At 38.1% G+C, this 18,900-nt stretch overlaps 1 protein-coding gene across 1 annotated transcript in view; it reads right to left on the reverse strand.

Moving 5' to 3' along the window:
- The window catches only part of KIF14 (kinesin family member 14), a 59,618-nt gene that overhangs the window by 24,087 nt on the left and 16,631 nt on the right, over positions 1-18,900 (reverse strand). The window contains exons 8-19 of the mRNA XM_060774574.2: positions 18,621-18,728; positions 15,297-15,413; positions 15,000-15,118; positions 13,771-13,943; positions 11,104-11,251; positions 9,702-9,765; positions 9,348-9,532; positions 7,526-7,628; positions 7,208-7,368; positions 4,433-4,580; positions 2,417-2,569; positions 639-756 (exon numbers count right to left, since the gene is read on the reverse strand). Coding sequence (XP_060630557.2) covers positions 639-756; positions 2,417-2,569; positions 4,433-4,580; positions 7,208-7,368; positions 7,526-7,628; positions 9,348-9,532; positions 9,702-9,765; positions 11,104-11,251; positions 13,771-13,943; positions 15,000-15,118; positions 15,297-15,413; positions 18,621-18,728 — 1,597 coding nt within the window. The remainder of the gene's footprint in view (positions 1-638; positions 757-2,416; positions 2,570-4,432; positions 4,581-7,207; positions 7,369-7,525; positions 7,629-9,347; positions 9,533-9,701; positions 9,766-11,103; positions 11,252-13,770; positions 13,944-14,999; positions 15,119-15,296; positions 15,414-18,620; positions 18,729-18,900) is intronic.

The raw sequence follows: 18,900 nt of genomic DNA on the forward strand, positions 1-18,900 counted from the left end.
AGGTATCTCAGAGATGGAACCAAAGTCTAAACATAAAATTCATTTATGTTTCTTTTTTTCTTTTTTTTTCTTTTTTTGTCGTGTCAGGAGTGACTTGAGAAACTGCAAGTCGCTTCTGGTGTGAGAGAATTGGCTGTCTGCAAGGATGTTGCCCAGGGGACACCCAGATGTTTGGATGTTTTATCATCCTTGTGGGAGGCTTCTCTCATGTCCCCGCATGAGGAGCTGGAGCTGACAGAGGGAGCTCATCCGCGCTCTCCCCAGATTCGAACCTGCGATCTGTCGGTCTTCAGTCCTGCTGGCACAGGGGTTTAACCCACTGCGCTACCGGGGGCTCCTTCACTATGTTTCATATATTTTATATATATAGCCCAAAGGTAATGTTATACTCAAGAGTTTTAATAATTTGGTGTATGAAACAAATTTGGTATACACTGAAACCCTGAAAAGCAGCAAAGAGTGTCACTATTTCAGCCGCCTACAATTTTCAATTATAGCTAAGGAATGTTCAGCCCGTATTTTAATACAAGGTTGTGAAGCATTCCTTCACAATGTCTGTTTGAGAGAAGAAATATGATATTGATATTATTTGTTAGCAATAATAATGCTGGTAAATGTGTTGCAAAATTAAGTTGCACCTTTTTTTCTATTTCCCCGATTTTGTTGAAGAGTTTGAACTTCCTGAGCAATTTTCTGCTTCTCGGCCTCCAAAGCTTCAAGTATCTTGGCATGGCGGATTGTGTGATCTTCTAAAACCTAACACAAAACAAGGATTATGAGACTTTCCTGTGAAAGTAAACCAGCTTTTGAAAAGCAGCAGTGCTACTTAAATAATATAGTTTTTAATTCTTAGATTTCTCTACCAGACTTCTATTCCATCCCAGTTTAAAGCAAATATATAACTTGCCTTGCCTTAAAATGCATAAAATGTATACACTAGAAAACCTGCATTTAATATAAATGGATATAATAATAATGAATTGTTTCATCCATAATTCATACTTTGGAACTGGAGGTGATCGTGTTTAGACACAGAAACATGCATTTATCTGACTTGGCCACGGTGGTGCACGCTCTGGTTACATCCCGTATAGACTACTGCAACGCTCTCTACGTGGGGTTCTCTGAAGACTGCCCGGAAGCTTCAACTAGCGGCAGCCAGATTACTAACTGGAGCGGCAGCCAGATTACTAACTGGAGCTGGGTACAGGGAGCATACTACTCTGTTGCGCCAGCTCCTCTAGCTGCCAATCAGCTTCCGAGCACAGTTCAAAGTGCTGGTGTTGACCTATAAATCCCTAAACGACTCCGGCCCAGTTTACCTGTCCGAACGGATTCTCCCCTATGAACCATCAAGGTTGTTAAGATCTTCTGGAGGGGCCCTGCTCTCGGTCCCACCACCCTCGCAAGTGCGTCTGGTGGGGATGAGGGACAGGGCCTTCTCAGTGGTGGCCCCTCGGCTCTGGAACTCTCTCCTACTGGAGATAAGAACTGCCCCTTCTCTCCTGACTTTTAGAAAATTGATGAAAACCTGGCTCTGGAATTTAGCATTTGATGAGTAAGTCAATAACTTTTGACCACACGGACGGATGGTAATGAATAATGAATTGTGATTTTTCTTTGATGACTTGGCCTTAGGTAATTATATGACTGCTTTTTAATGTATTTTATGTATTAGTATGTTATGGGGTGTGATGTTTTTAAACTACTGTTCATGAATCTTGTTGTAAACCGGCCTGAGTCCCTCTCCAGAGGTGAGAAGTTCTAAATAAATAAAAGTTCTAAATAAATAATAAATAAATTTAATTTCAAGAACAAAGAACTAATTAAAACTATAGTCAGCCCTCCACATTTTCTGGGTTTAGAGGTACAGGACCTCTGCAAAAGTGAAAAACCATGAATAAAACAACACTTTTTATATCTAAGAGATCAGCTAAGAATCTCTACATCAAATGGAGCAGGTCAAAGTGTTCAAAACCCCAGTTCTGAGTGTACTGCATACTTACAATGGTTATCCTTAGAATAAATCCTTATGCTACATTTGCAGGGAGAGATTCAAAACATTTTCTTTCACACTCACATTTCCAAAGAGCGATGTTTAAAGAGGTCTCTGTTCTGTTCAATAAGATTCCAAATATCTGAGCCTGCACTGAATGCTTACATAGAGCAGCCCCAGGATAAGCTTTTGCAATGGCCCAGTTCTGACTGATACGTCAGCACTGCATCCAAGTTATATAAACTCTCACTTGGCAAATATCAGACAAGTTTATGAAAAGAGAAAGCTAGAGGACAATCGAGACGTTTACTTAAGGCTAGACAAGATAGAATTTAGTGAATCAGTAAGTTCTCTATCAAGGTACATTGTCCAATTGATGAGACAGGATGCTGGGGTCTGTTATTTTGCTTTTAAATGTACCTCTTTGGCAGCCAACGTTTCCATTTCCAAGCGCTTCTTGTTGAAGTTAACCTCTAGCTCAAGGCCTCGCTTAGCTTTCTCCAATTCTTGAATTTTATTTGCAGTCATTTGATTATTCATTTCCTGCAGTTGTTTCCTACGGGATTCTTCCTGCTAAGAAAACACAAGAGAACATGATTTATATGTATGTATGCATTTATTTATTTACAGTATTTGCATTCTGCCCTTCTCAGCCCACAGGGGACTCAGTGTACACATATATGGCAAACATTCAATGCCAATTTTGACATACAACATGTACAGACATACACAGAGTCTATTTAACTTTTTCTGGCCGCCAGGGGAGCTGTCGCTTTCATCGTCCATCTGCAACACTGATGAAGTACTTCCGCATTCCCCGCATGCTTTTTTGCTGGAGTGCTTTGCTGGAGTCTTTTTTTATGGCTTCATAAATTAGTTTATTTAGTCTCCCCACACAAGGTGGTACCTAATTTTCCTATCTGTTAACAGATGCAACTGTCTTTCGGGTTGCAAAGGTCGACAACAGGCTACACAATTGGTTGGAAACCCACTCCAACCCGGGCTGGCTTTAGTTTGGGATATTATTAATAGTAATATTAGTTAAGAAATACATTTCTCTTTTAGCATGTATTATTATTATTATTATTATTATTATTTCAGAAATAAGCTTCTTCTTTAGTTTGCAATATTCTTATAAGTTCAGCAATAAGTTTTTCCTAGAAGATTTATTATAATTATTATTATTATTATTATTTGGAAATAAGCTTCCCCTTTAGTTTGGGATATTATTAGTAATATTAGTTCAGAAATAAGTTTCTCTTTTAGCATGTATTATTATTGTTATTGTTTCAGAAATACGCTTCTCCTTTAGGATATTATTATTGTCAAGTTCAGAAATAAGCTTCTCCTTTAGTTTGGGATTGAGCCTCTTTTTATTAGTATAGCCAGTCCCTGAGTTACAAACATCCGACTTACAAATGACTCACTACCTCTGAGGATGCCTGCCATAGATGCAGGGGAAACGTCAGGAGAGAATGTCTCTAGAAAATAGTCATATAGCCCGAAAAAAAACCTACAACAATCCAATGATTCCAGTCATGAAAAGCCTTCGACAATACATTTCATGGGAAAGTCACAAGTCTGAACAGGAAAGCTTCACTCCTACATACTCTCTTTCCATGTAATAGGAGCAAACAAGTCAGGGTTCCCATCATATGAAAAGTGGGTTGTTGTAGGTTTTTTCGGGCTATATGGCCATGTTCTAGAGGCATTCTCTCCTGAGAATGCCTCTAGAACATGGCCACATAGCCCAAAAAAACAACAACCCAGTGATTCCGGCCATGAAAGCCTTCAACAATACATATGAAAAGTGTTCACATGTATGGGAAGCTCTCCAGTTCAATCTTAGTACTCTTCACATGTTGACTGATAGTAAGCTTATTTGTTATCAGCCAACAATGTAATGATCAGATCAGATCAGAACTGGACGACTAAATATAAGTCTTTTGGTGACAGTTGGAAGGTATTTTGGCAGGGCAGGAAAAGTCTTTTCAACCTCTTGAAAATAATATTTGTGTGTTCGCTCATTTCATATAACCATATAAACATAGGTTCTGTAGAATAATGCTCATACCAAAAGCTACATAAACTACAAAACATCACTTATACAAGTAGCTGGCAAAATGGCAAATGCAATTAATAAAATAAGCTTTATTGCTTCAGTGGAAAAAAATCATGTTCCTATTAATTAGCAGCACAACCCACTACCTATCTATATTATAGTTTATACCTATATATTCTTTCCCTCCTGCAAAGATGTTGATACAGTCAGACTACATATCCTCATCAGCACTTCAGGGATTTTTCTAATATTTTGAATTGACTGGATGGACTATTGCAGATGCACATGGTGACGAGACCTCCGGCTTCCCCCACTAAGAGTCGCTTTCTGTAGGTTCATGGCCATTCACTTTAAAATATTCATTAATGACTTACCAACCGTGCTTCTAATGATTTTATCCGGGTCTCATAATTTTTCTGCTGAGAACAAAGTTCTTCCTGAGCCATTTCTTTTGCAATTTGGATTCCTTGTATCATCTCTTCCTTAGCTTTCAGCTTCGCTTCTTCTATTTCTGATTCAAGTCTAGGAGCATTTATAAAAGCAACATAAATACTATACTTCCTAAAGACATTGCCATAGCTATTTTCATATCAGTTTTACACTCTAGATAGAGGAAAGGAGGAAAATATCTGTATATGACTGTACATTTCGATAAAAGGTCTTCCCAATCCACATTTGCTGGTTTATTTTATTTATTTATTTTATTTACAGTATTTCTATTCTGCCATTCTCACTCTGCAGGGGACTCAGGGGTGGATCACAATGCACATATACATGGCAAACATTCAATGCCATAGACACAAAACACATATAGATAGACACACAGAGACTATTTAACTTTCCAGCTTCATGAGGGTATGCTTTGAATTCTGGACACAGTGGGAGCTGTCGCTTCACTGTTCACTTGTGACACCAATGGAGTACTTCCTCATTCTTTCGCACACTGCTGGAGAGTTTTATGGTGTTGTAAATTAGTTAAATTAGCCTCCCCGCATAAGCAGTACCTAAATTTCCTACTTGACAGATGCAACTGTCTTTCGGGCTGCAAAGGTCAACAGCAAGCTAGACAAATTGTCAGGAGCTTACTCCGACCCGGGCTGGCTTTGAACTCATGACCTTTCGGTCAGTAGTGATTTTAATGCAGCTGACTCCCAACCAGCTGTGCCACAACCTGGTGGGCTTTTGCAGATCTGATTATTTATGAATTCCATTAAAATGTTCTCCCTAGGAATCTCTAGAGCCTCCATTCTGACTCTACAGTCAGCTTCTACCAGATTGACCATACAGTCACATTGCAGAACCTACACATTCCTAGAGAGGTGTTCTCTCAGGTAAAACACCATACATATTTTTTTACGGTTGACTACAACTCTGAAGGAGAGTTGCAATCTGGAAAAATAAAGGACGAAGTTCTCTTGTGGTCACCATTACCCACCCACCCACTTCCCTGGATGAGTCTTTAAAAGTTATTATAGTCTGAAAAAAACTCTTCTAAAAATGTAGCATCTGGCCAGGTTTGGAAAATAGAATTTCCAATAGATAAGCAGGCCTCTATCGAAAGATAAAACCAGAGTATAAAGGGCAAAATCAACTCCTAGAATTTGGACCAGTGGGGTATTGGCAACCAATGCAAGTCTTACAGCATAAAGTAATATGATGGTCTTTTTCTGAGCCTGTCCGATTATTATGGTTCACAGGAGAGAATTCCTTTTGGAGATGCCCCCTGCTCTGTCTACCTCTGCTTTGAGAAACCCCTTTGCTGGGCATACAAGTAAAAGGGTGAAATGCTCTTCCTTGAAATAATTACATTTATTATCTCAGCATTTAAAAATGAAAAGGCAATTCTGAAAAGCTGAAATAATGGACATTGAAGAGACTAAACACCCTAAAGCAGGGGTTCTCAAACTAAGGCCCGAGGGCCAAATACGGCCCTCCAAGGTCATTTACCTGGCCCTCAGGGTCAACCTAAGTCCGAAACAACTTGAAAACACACAACAACAATCCTATCTCATCAGCCAAAAGCAGGCCCACAATTCCTATTGAAATACTAATAAGTTTTTAAAATTATTCTTCATTTTAATTATTGTATTGTTTTTATGGGGTTTTTTGCACTTTTAAGTAAGATATTGTGCAGTGTGCATAGGCATTCATTCATGTTTGCTTTCAAATTATAATCTGGCCCTCCAACAGTTTGAGGGATTGTGATCTGGCCCTCTGTTTAAAAAGTTTGAGGACCCCTTGCCCTAAAGGATCCTGATCCCATCTCCTCTTGGAAGTTAAGCAGAGTCAGCCCTGTTTAGTACTTAAATGGGAAGTCATCAACTAATACCATTTGCTGTATGCTATATTTCAGAGGAAGGAACTAACAGAACTACTTCTGAATATTCCTTAAGAAAACCCTATTAAATTGGTGGGTTTGCCATAAGTCAACAGGTGTCTTGAAGGCACATATCCACAATGTTTTGGAGATCATTTTGTATTTTAAGATATGTGAATATACATTAGTGTTTTTATTTATTTTTATTTGAATTGTTCATCGTAGAGTCCTAAAAGCCTTAACCAGAGGTCCCCAAACTAAGGCCTGTGGGTCAGATGCAGCCCTCCAAGGTCATTTACCCATTCTAAATTTTAGTCTTTGGGTTGCGCTAAGTCTGAAATGACTTGAAGGTACACAACAATAACAATCCTGATTAACTTGACTATATCATCAGCCAAAAGCAGACCCACATTCCCCACTGAAATACTGGTCAGTTTATGTTTGTTAAAATTGTTCTTAATTTTAAATATTGTATTGTTCTTTCATGCTTTTTTGCATTACAAATGAGATATGTGCATTGTTAATAGGAATTTGTTCATTTTTTTCAAACTATAATCTGACCCCTCCAACAGTATGAAGGACCATTAACTGGCTCTCGGCTTTAAAAGTTTGAGGTCTCCTGGCTTAAACTTTTCATTTCTCAGTTTCCACATGTTTTCAAAATATAGAATAGAAAGGTACAACTGACTGGCATAAACATTTTTACCTACAACCTACAGAAAAAGGAACATGACATTTGGGGGTTTTTTCCATCTATGTATCATTGTGTGTTTGAAAAAAAAGGCATGCAATATTCATATCATAAGAAGGAAGAATATCTATTAATACTCACTGAGCTCTTTGTGCAGACAGTAATTCATTTTTTGCAAATTCAAAGCCCTTTTGACCATCCTCATGGAGACCAGCCCCACAAGATTGACTTTTTGTTTTCTGAACTTCGACTGGATGATTGAACCTAAAATAGTGGTCACCTCCAAGAATGATCCGGTCACCCTGTAAGATTCGGAAAATATTCATTGGGGGAATTAAGTTGTATTGCACCAAGGAATCCAGAGTCTACTAGAAATTACATTATAGCATATAGTTTAATGTATCTGTGCCAAAATCTACACATGAATGAATTTGTTCATGCATAATCCAGTCTACTTACATGATGTAGATCTGTAGGGCCCAAAATGCATTTCCCATTCACATACGTCTTTGCATCTTCCAGTGGGATGATACTTACAGCACCAGCTACATGTTTGATAATGCTACAAATAAAATAAATATTCTGTTATCACAACAAAATCTTACAATTAGGAAATATATGTTCATTTTAGAACATTCCCAAAGATCAAGATCTGCACAGATTATTATTTTCCCAGTATATTTTTGTTTTGCCATTTATTACATCAGAAGCTCCTTCTAAGACAACTCTCTTTTTGAAATATTGGGAGAAGTTGATGTTCAAGGCAAGGAGGGGGGATTGAGTTCTTGGCTTGCTGAAATTTATGAAACTAACTTCCCTTGTTCTTACAATCACAGCTATTACTCACACTGCAGCAGAGCAACCAAGGTTTTAAATATCGTATGTTGTTCGATTGACTTTTGTTCTTGTTGTGAACCGCGTTGAGTCGCCTATGGGCTGAGAAACTGCGGTATACAAGCAAAGTAAATAAATAAATAAAATAAAGATGCTTGAACAAAATGAGATTTTAAGAAGTTGCATGACTTGGTACAAAGATACTGCGAGATCCTAAGAACAGTCATGCTGTATCAAGCTATAACTTCATCTGGTTAAGCATCCTATTTTCCAAAGCAACCAATATATTTTTTCTAGGAATCAGAACAAAGAAAGGAAGAGTCCTTCTGGATCTGACCGAAGTACATTTATGTATTTATTTACTTCATTTCTACCCCACCTTTCTTGACCCCGGAGGGGACTCAAGGCGACTTATAAATCTGGCAAAAATTCAATGCCACAAAGGTAAACAATAAAACACATCTCTATTCGCACCATTGTAGTCAAATAAAATAAAATAGTAATAGCACAGAAATTGAGAGAAAAAGATCTGCCAAAAATAGAGGACTGGCTCATTAAAATAGCAGAATATATGAACATGGACATACTGTCACAACTATTAAAAGACCAGAATAAATCAAGCAAAACAGACTGGAAATCATTGAGAATGTATCTACAGGAGAAAATGAAGTTGAATAAGTTTAAAAAAAAAAAGGTAGTGTACAACCAACACAATAAGTTACCAGATACAACTAGGTAGCGGAACGTAAAGAAATGAATGCAGTTATGAAAGAATACCTCTCTGTGGAATGGACTGGAAGACCACAACTCCCAACTCTCCTACCCCTCTCATCCCTACCTAACCCATCCCCTACCCCAACCCTCACCACCCACCTTAGCACATCCCTCCCTTCCGCTATTCTTTCCTACTTTCCTATACATCCGATATGTTCCCCCTCTTTTTATTGTATTTCTAAAAGGTTCAAATAAAAATGATTAAAAATAAAAAAAATAAAACACATCTCAGCAAAATATAAAACAATCTAAACATATAGCAATTAAAATACATATCAATCAATCAAACAGATTAAAACCATATAAAATGCCGAGTCACTGTACATGTTCACACAATGGCCAGCCAACTACATATAGGAAACGAATCATCTAAACATGAGCGCCTCATCACTATCCTATGTTATACAACAACTGATGCGTAATAGGACACTGTTTCTGATACTGAAGGGGATTTATAGCCATCCTGACTAGTAGTCATTGATGATCCGAGCCCTTTCCTGTTGCTTCTCCTGGAAAATTGATGCTGAGAAGAATACTAGCTATAAGCATGAAAGTTTCCTACTACTATAATCAGCAGCTATCTCCAGTCTCACACACACTGTATTTACTGGCATACAACAACAAAATCACAGCACTTTATAAAGTTGCCTCTAGAAAAAAATTGTACACCTACCAATGGTCATCAGCAATTAAGATGCCAGAGAGCTGAATATCATGGCGTGAACTTGGCTTGCACCTTCCAACAGTCGTTTGTCCTTCCTTAATCATGTAAAGCAACATCTCAGAGAGTTGGGGATCTTCATTGAGATTGACCAAGTTAGGCAGACTGTTGTCCACCTTGAACGTAATACCTGCTTTCTAAAATGAAGGAGTTAGACAAGTGAGATATTCTTTTGGAGGGCCCAATGTAGTATGCTAAAGTTATTTATCTACCTTTAGAAATATAATAAAGGCAAAGGGGAAGAATGGCAGTTGGAAAAGTTCGATATTTTGCATCAACATCTGCATTTCTTTGAAAGGTTGGTACCTGTAACTCCATCGTTTCCTCGAATTTCTTCTTCTCTGCTTGTTCAAGTTTTTCTTTCCAAGCCCTTTTTTAATCAGAGTGAAGAAGAAAATAGTTGAGTTATATTATTTTGCAAAGATTTTTTCAAAAGTTATTAAAATTTTTAAAAATTGATACAACTAAGCAACCCTTGTGCCCTTCTGCTCCATAGATCAATATAAGTAATGGCCACCATCATCTTCTTATAACAGGAAGTTTGCAAATCACAGAGAATTGATCCATTTTGAAAAGATAACATTAGGTGGTTTTTAAAAAAAATATTAGTAATTTTGTAGCATTAAACCAAAACACTTGGAAGAACTTGATAACAACTTGAGCTTAACACTTATGTCACTTATGTCAACTTGGGAAAATGTCCAAAAAATAAAGTATGAAATTAATACAATGTTAATATACATTTTATAAGTGTATAGGTAGCTCAAGGTCTGGGAAAATGTTACTTAAAAAAAAAACTATAGATCCCAGAGTCCCTCAACCACCTTGTCCACTCGTAATGCTGGTTGGAGTGCTTTTGAATAGTCCAAATCTAAACTATTTCCTCTAAACAGTCCTATAAGAGATTGTGCTCGAAACGGGACACCCACAGGAACATGCCAATCAACGATGGACTTGCCCACATTAATAAGTTCTGATTTAATATTAATAAAACAAACAAGAAAATTGCCAGAGCAGCAATTCCACCTGATGCATTTATTGAAATATAAATAACTAGCACAAAATCAATTATCCTATACAATAAACATAGTATTAGCTAAGTATTGTTGCAAGGAGTTTTCCACACCTGGAGATTTCCACAGAAATATGTAGTCACGGCTTACATCCTAAATGTCCAAACATTTAAGAAATAGATGCAGAGATACGGCTTTTTAATTTTTAAGAATTAATGTACGTTTATTGATGAAAAGTTGATTAGCAGCTGCTCAGTATAGTCTGACGACAGATTAAACAATAGTGGGAATTTGCTCCCACTAAAATGAGTGTGAAAAGTTATCAATAACTGATTGAATTTCCATTAATTTCTGTGGGATTTAGGCCCCTTCTACACTGCCATATAATCCAGATTATCAACAGAGATAATCCACATTATCTGCTTTGAACCGGATTATATGAGTCTACACTGCCAGATAATACAGTTTAAAGAAGATAATCTGGATTTTATATGGCAGTGTAGAAAGGGCCTTAGTTGCACATAACCAAGTAGATCCAACCCTATGTATTTGATTTATTACACCTATGTACTGAATATCTATTTATGCATACTGTACCGAAGCAGACTGCATTGTAATTGTATTGTATTAATATGTACATAATGATAAGGGAGATTAGCAATTCACTTTACTCAGACATTCACAAGCTCCCCGACCTTTGCATCTCAGCCATCTCTCTCTCTTGATGGTGGAGTTTCATTCTTAGGGAGGTTATTTCTTGAACATAAGCTCTCTGCTTTTCAGGATCCACATTCTGAAGATTCTTTTGAGCCAATTTCAGTTTCTCAATTTCCGCCTTTAAGTCTGTATTCAGCAAGAAGACACAACAAAAGAATTCCTATATTAAACATTTTGGTGAGATGTCCTAGGTCAACGGACGCTGAGAGAAAAAAAAACATTTTCTAAGAATCAGCCTACAGACTCACACTGAAGATGGAATTCTTATCAAGAAGTTAAAGCCAATTGAATTTTTGGCCGTAATTTTCCAGCATTACTTTTAATTTTACATTTGGCCTTCCCACAGTTTTAATTGTGTGGTCTTATTGTTAATGTTGGTCTTATTGTTAATGTTGCATTATTTTATTGTCCATGTTTTATTTTAATTGCTTGTATTGTTGTTATTATTGCTTGTATTGTTGTATTTGGGCTCGGCCTCATGTAAGCCACACCGAGTCCCTTGGGGAGATGGTAGCGGGGTACAAATAAAGTGTTTATTATTATTACTATTATTCCAGGGAGCCATTGGTGGCACACTTCTTCCATGGAAGAAGTGCCAGCAGAACTGCTGACTGAAAGGTCAGAGGTTCAGATCCAGAGAGAGGGGTGAACGCAATCTGTCAGCTCCAGTTTCCTTTTTGGAGACAAGAGAGAAGCCTCCCACGGGATGATAAAACATCCGGGCATCCCCTGGGCAACGTCCTTGCAGACAGCCAATTCTCTTACACCAGAAGCAACCTGCAGTTTCTTAACTTGCTCCTAACACACAAAAATAGTCTTCCAAACAAGAATGCATAATATTGTGCCGCATTGTTATGACATGCAAAAATAGAAACTACAGCACAGGACAGAATTATCTAATTTCAAGGGAATTGGACTCTTTATTGAAGTTGCAAGACTAATTATTCTGCCTATCCAATTAGTAAAAACTAAGGCTAAATCCAACTGATAGCCCCAACTAGAATAAATACATTGAAACAATTGCTGAATGGTGAGTCAATGCTTATATAAATCCCACTTTTGGACGTGTCAGGAGCGACCTGAGAAACTGCAAATCGCTTCTGGTGTGAGAGAATTGGCCGTCTGCAAGGACGTTGCCCAGGGGATGCCTGAATGATTTGATGTTTTATCATCCTTGTGGGAGGCTTCTCTCATGTCCCCGCATGAGGAGCTGGAGCTGAAAAAGGGAGCTCATCCGCCTCTCCCTGGATTTGAACCTGTGACCTATTGGTCTTCAGTCCTGCCAGCACAGGGGTTTAACCCACTGCGCCATCGGGGGCTCCTTATCCACCGGGGGCTCCTTATCCACCAGGGTCTCCTTATCCACCACTGATAAATCCTGCTGATTTACTGAGTCTATTTTAGTTGAAACTATCAACAGAATTCAGATCCAAGTACTTAATTTTTTAAAAATGTCTAGTCCTTCAGGTGTAGAAACGTAAACAGTATATGCAAAAACATTCAACACACAGTTATCGGGGACCTGTGAATAGCTCCAAGTCTCCTTTGAGTTGACCAAAGGGGATTTGCACAGCAAAGTAACAAAGAACACATTTTGTTCTTTCTCTCAACATAAAGGCTTTGCAGTTGTCATTGCATTGAACAAATACTTCATATTGGCATACAAAAACAAAGATGCTTGCACTTCTGATATGTTTCATACACATATTTTCATTCATGATTTGGTAGATAACTTTCCAATTCTACTTTGCATGCTCTAGACCAGGGGTCCTCAAACTTTTTAAGCAGAGGGCCAGGTCATAGTCCCTCAAACTGTTAGAGGGCCAGATTATAATTTGAAAAAACATGAATGGATTCCTATGCACACTGCAAATATCTTATTTGTAGTGCAAAAAACACTTAAAATTTAATAATTAAAATGAAGAACACTTTTAACAAATACTAACATTAATATTTCAATGGGAAGTGCAGGCCTGCTTTTGGCTGATGAGACAGGATTGTTGTTATTGTGTGCTTTCAAGTTGTCTCAGACTTAGGTTGACTCTGAGCAAGGGCCGGGTAAATGACCTTGGAGGGCCGTATTCGGCCCCCAGGCCTTAGTTTGAGGACCCCTGCTCTAGACCAGTAGTTCCCAACCTTTTTTTTTTTTTTTTTTTTTGACCAGGGACCACTTTGACCAGGGACCACTCTCCAACATTAGACCAAAAGGTTTACAAATAATTTTTTGGGCAACTTTAGATTCAGTTTGGCTATTTGGAGTGCTGATTAACAAAACCGCATTATATAAACCACATCAGCTCAAGTTTCTGATACAGAACATATGCCATCCAGTTGTCGCCATCTGCTCACCCACAGAAAACCATATTTAATAATCTAGAGCTGATGTGGTAGTAATCTTTTGTGGGTAGTCAGCCTCTCCCCTCCTGACATCGCCATTGCCTTGGCACTATAAGAGGGTTTTGCAAGACCAGCTGCTCTCATTGCCACGTGGTTTTGAGGCAATGGTGTATCAATGGTGAGGCTCAGACTATATTTGCGTTCTTGTGGACCACGCATGATCCACGGACCACGGGTTGGGAACCACTGCTCTAGACTCCGGATTAGCAAGACCGTGTGAAATGGCACTTTTAAAGGAATATAATTACCTTGAATTAACTTAGCATTGATGTCCTCATTTACTTTGGCAATGTTGACTATGTAACAAGCTTGCTGAGCATAGCGAAGAGTACTAAGAGTTTCCTCTACATTTCTGGCAGCAGGGCTAACTGTGGCAATCATAGTAGTTTTCGAATTTCCACCAAGGCTTTCTTTCAACAGCCTTCAGTTAGAGGAAAAGACAAGAAAGATAAAGTACTTTTTCCCAATGAGGCCAGACAATATGACTTCCAACACAGTAACAATGAATTCAAATATAGCCACAAGTTTCCGGTTATGACTAAAGGTGTGAGTCAAGATAGTGACTTTGCCCATTATATTCTCTTTTTAGCCTGCCTTTTCTCCATAGGTATTATTTATTTATTTATTTACGACATTTATATGCCACCCTTCTCACCCCAAAGGGGACTCAGAAGGGCTTACAAGATATATATATACATACAATATACAGGGTTAGTCAAAATGCATAGGCCAATAAGCCATTCAATTGAATGGCTTATTGGCCTATGCATTTTGACTAACCCTGTATTATATTATTAGCATAGTACAATATCAGTATTATATATTGCTATATTGTACTATACCATTATATTGTAATATTATTAGTAATATTACATGTAATATAAAACATATAATTATAATATCATATTAGTAGTAGTAGTAGTATATTGTATTACATTATAATATTATAAATATTATATGTATATGTATATGTATATTATATTATATTATATTATATTATATTACATTACATTATATTTATTATATTAGTGGCATAGCACAGGAGACAGGGTGGAACTGTCTTCTGCCCCCCCCCCCTTCACTCTAGCCTAGAGCAGGAAGGGGACAAGGCCCCCAATTGATGACATATATGCAGAAGACAAGGTAGATCTGTCCTCTGCCCCCCCCCCCTTCACTCTGGCCCAGCGCAGCAGTTGGTGTTGGGGGAGCGGTCCCCAACTGTTGACATATGCAGGAGACAAGGTGGAACTGTCCCCTGGCCCCCCCTCTATTCACTCAAAACAAGCAGGACTCAAAACAATTTATAAATAAGATAAAAACATGCAGAAGCTTGTAAAAGCTTATCATTAAAATATAGTTAAATCGTTGAGAACATTTAATAGTTTAAAACATGAATAAAAATAAAAGAAAAAAAATTAAGAATAGCATACCAAAACATCAAAACAAAAACTGTATCATATATAAAATATGTACATACCATGTAAGGACAGATTCACGGTATGGAATGAATACCTTCTTCTTGTTCTGATTTTGCTCTGAAAGAGCAGAAATAACTTTCCCCAGAGTTAAAAGGGATTTGTTTATACTCACGCCTTCCTGTATAGAGGAAGAAAGGAGTAACCAAGATGGATCTATGTAGTACTTTCTTGTTCTGCACATTAGGTATTGCTGTATCACAATTTTGACTAAAGTTTATGCGGCACAGAGACCAACAGAGAAATTTATTCCACTGGAGAACAGCCTGACGCTCAAGAGAGTAAATTTTACATTTTACCTTCAATCTTTCTCCACTAGTCCGAGCTGCAGAGCAGCGTTCGCTACCTGCAAGGTCTACTAGATTAACACGACTGATAATTCTATGTTCATGTTCCTTCTTTTCCACAATATCTGTCTGAAATGTAAAAAAAAACCAAAACAGTTAGACATCTATTCCTATGTTGATGGACAGTGCCCCAATATCTCTAGTCTTTTTACTTCCCAATCAAAGACTATAAACAAGGAGATTAAAATATAATAATTTCATTCTGTAGATGAACTAAGGGTTGGGTGGTCGACAATCAAGTCAAGTCAAGAAATCACCAAGAAAGGGCTACATTTGACTATTTCTGCAACATGGGTTTAATAGTCTGAAATTGATGGAAACTCGTACACATACACACTTAATCACAACGTCCTTTTTCTCCTTCTTTCCTGTCTGTAGATTTCCTCTCTCAGCTTATCCTTCAGCTTAGCATCTGTGTCTTTTTCTGTTAGTAAACATCCTGTGTTTCTTTGTTTCAAAACAAAAATAATCTTTCTGTGCAATCTTTTTCCCTGACTGTAAATAGAAGGTCAGCTGCTGTCTTCTCCTTTTTGCCTTGTATTTTATTTCTGTTGTATTTTGAAATGGTCATATGACTGGTCAAATAAATAAATAGATATCTACATAAAAACTCCAACCATCACCCAAGTCAAAAAAGAAGCACCATTAAAGCCTTGGCAGACCGTGCAAAAAGATTCTGCGAACCCCACCTCCTCCAAGATGAACTGAACCACTTAAACTAGGCTTTACAGGCCAATGGATACTCCACCTCAGACATCAGAAGAGCTGCAAGACTGAGAACAAGCCATGAGAGTAAAAACAAAGATCCACCCAGAGGAGAAGTGTTCTTGCCATACATCAAGGGAACCACTGACCGCATAGGGAAGCTGATGAGGAAACACAACATACAAACTATCTACAGACTCACCAAGAAAATCCAACAAATGCTACATTCAGCAAAGGATAAGAGGGATCCTCTCACTTCTGCAGGAGTCTACCGGATACCATGCAGCTGTGGACAAGTCTACATAGGGACCACCAAACGCAGCATTGCCCAAACACGAATCAAGGAACATGAAAGGCACTGCAGACTACTTCAACCAGAGAAGTCAGCCATAGCGGAGCACCTGATGAACCAACTTGGACACAGCATATTATTCGAGAACACAGAAATGCTGGACCACTCCAACAACCACCATGTCAGACTACACAGAGAAGCCATTGAAATCCACAAGCATGTGGACAATTTCAACAGAAAGGAGGAAACCATGAAAATGAACAAAATCTGGCTACCAGTATTAAAAAACTCTAAAATTAGAACAGCACAACAACAGAGAGGAAACAAACAAGGACATCTAATCACCTCTCAACAAAAGATTGCTCCAGGCACTGCCAGGCAATCAAATGCTAATCAAGGTGGTCGGTTGAAACATTCACACCTAGCTCCAGCAGACAAGAGTCCTTTGTCTCACCCTGGTCATTCCACAGATATATAAACCCTTTTTCCTAGTTCCAACAGACCTCACTACCTCTGAGGATGCTTGCCATAGATGCAGGCGAAACGTCAGGAGAAATGCCTTTAGAACATGGCCATATAGCCCGAAAAAAACCTACAACAACCCAATGATTCCGGCCATGAAAGCTTTCGACAATACAATACAATAAATAAATTATTATTATTATTATTATTATTACTATTATTATTACTATTATTATTCTCCCTCCTATCACTGTCAGGTCAGCCTAATCTCCTTCTACCTCTGACCCAAATGTCTTGTCCTGGCAATGCTATCTTTTCCCAAATTCATTCACTCTTTCTCCTCCTCCTCTGTTTATCTCCCTTTAACCCCTTCTTCTTCTTTATGAAATTCACTTTACATTTCGTAGTCCCAACACCTAACCTGCATCTATAAAGACAGATCAAAATAAGTCCATAAATCATCTTATATTTTAGTGATCTTTTTAAAAACTAAATCATTTCTTTGCTAACACACTAAGACATCATGAACCATCTACTACCAGGATTCAATGGGAAGCCATTGACCATTTTTTACAAAGGCTGATTGCAGCTAACACTTGTAGGGTAGTTTTGATGAAGGAAGGAGTGTTGCTTTATGTTATATATTGTTTTCATTTTTTTTAGTTTTTGCATATTGCATTTTTTAGTTTTTACATACTATTGTTCCACCCAGAGTTGAGAAATAAATGTGAGGATCACCTTATTAAAGATCAAATTTTCATTAATTTCATGCCCACCTCTGTTCGATTCAAATTAGAACTTATTAGGACATATAAAACTACTTTTATTGTACTTGTGCTTTCACAATGTTTGCTAGGAATTAAACAGCACATAAACAAATAGGCTATGTGACGTCTATTGTGGTGGCAGGATCTGAGATCCAGGCACCAATCCACAGCCAGAGCAGCATGGTCGGCCGAGGCTTCATCCTCAGTGTCTGCCTTCTTTCCTCGGACTTGAGGGTCGGTCCACAGCAACAAAACAAAAGGAAAGGGGTGGCAAGAAGGAGGCAGAACCAAATGTCTTCTTGCTTCACTCAGTTCGGACCTTCCCCTCCCCCCTTTCCAACTTTTCCCAGTGGTCTTGTCCAACACAAAGCCACCCCTCACTCTCCCTCCACCAACTTCGAAACTAACAGTTAATAATAATAATAACAAAATAATAATAATAATAATAATAATAATAACTTTATTCTTATATCGCGCCTCCGTCTCCCCAAAGGGACTCGGGGCAGCTTACATGAGGACCAAGCCCAGTAAAAACAAAGGCTACAAAGTAACACAATTAAGAACGGTTATACTAGTGTTTTTCAGACTCTACTCCTTCAGATGCTTTGAACTTCAACTTTCACAATTCCTAACAACTGGTAAATTGGCTGGCATTTCTGGGAGTCCAAAACATCTGGAGGAGAATAGTTTGAGAAACAATGATCAGTCAATGGTTTTTTGCATATTTTCCTAATAAAACACATTAAGACTCTTTACACCAGGGGGTCCTCAAACTTTTTAAACAGAGGACCAGGTCACTGTGCCTCAAACTGTTGGAGGGCCGGATTATATTTTGAAAAAAACATGAATGAATTCCTGTTGCTATTGTGTTCTTTCAAGTCATTTCAGACTTAGGGTGATCCTGAGTGAGGGCCGGATAAATGACCTTGGAGGGCCGTATCCGGCCCCTGGACCTTAGTTTGAGGACCCCTGCTTTACACAGTATACAAAGAAGAAGAGGGCAGCTGATTTACTCAATTTCAAACACATCCAAGTATATTTTTTTCATACCTTTGTTTGTGTCATCACCAGGGTAAAAACAGAATGAGACCGAGAACTCTTGTCGTTCATGCCTGTGGCCGCAGTCGCTCTGTGTTTATTTCCTAACTGAAGCCAGCGCTGGTGAAAAATAAAGGCAAGTTCAGACACTTTGAGAAATCGCATTAAATGAACATTTTAAAAGACACTGGAACAAGTTTAAACTGACAAAAAACACAGCTATATTTAATTTAATTTTCAGTTTATCCCATGACTGGAAATATTTGATTTTAATGTGACACAACATTTGAAT

This window comes from Anolis sagrei, chromosome 4 (genome assembly GCF_037176765.1).
Source record: "Anolis sagrei isolate rAnoSag1 chromosome 4, rAnoSag1.mat, whole genome shotgun sequence".
Classification (NCBI taxonomy): domain Eukaryota; kingdom Metazoa; phylum Chordata; class Lepidosauria; order Squamata; family Dactyloidae; genus Anolis; species Anolis sagrei.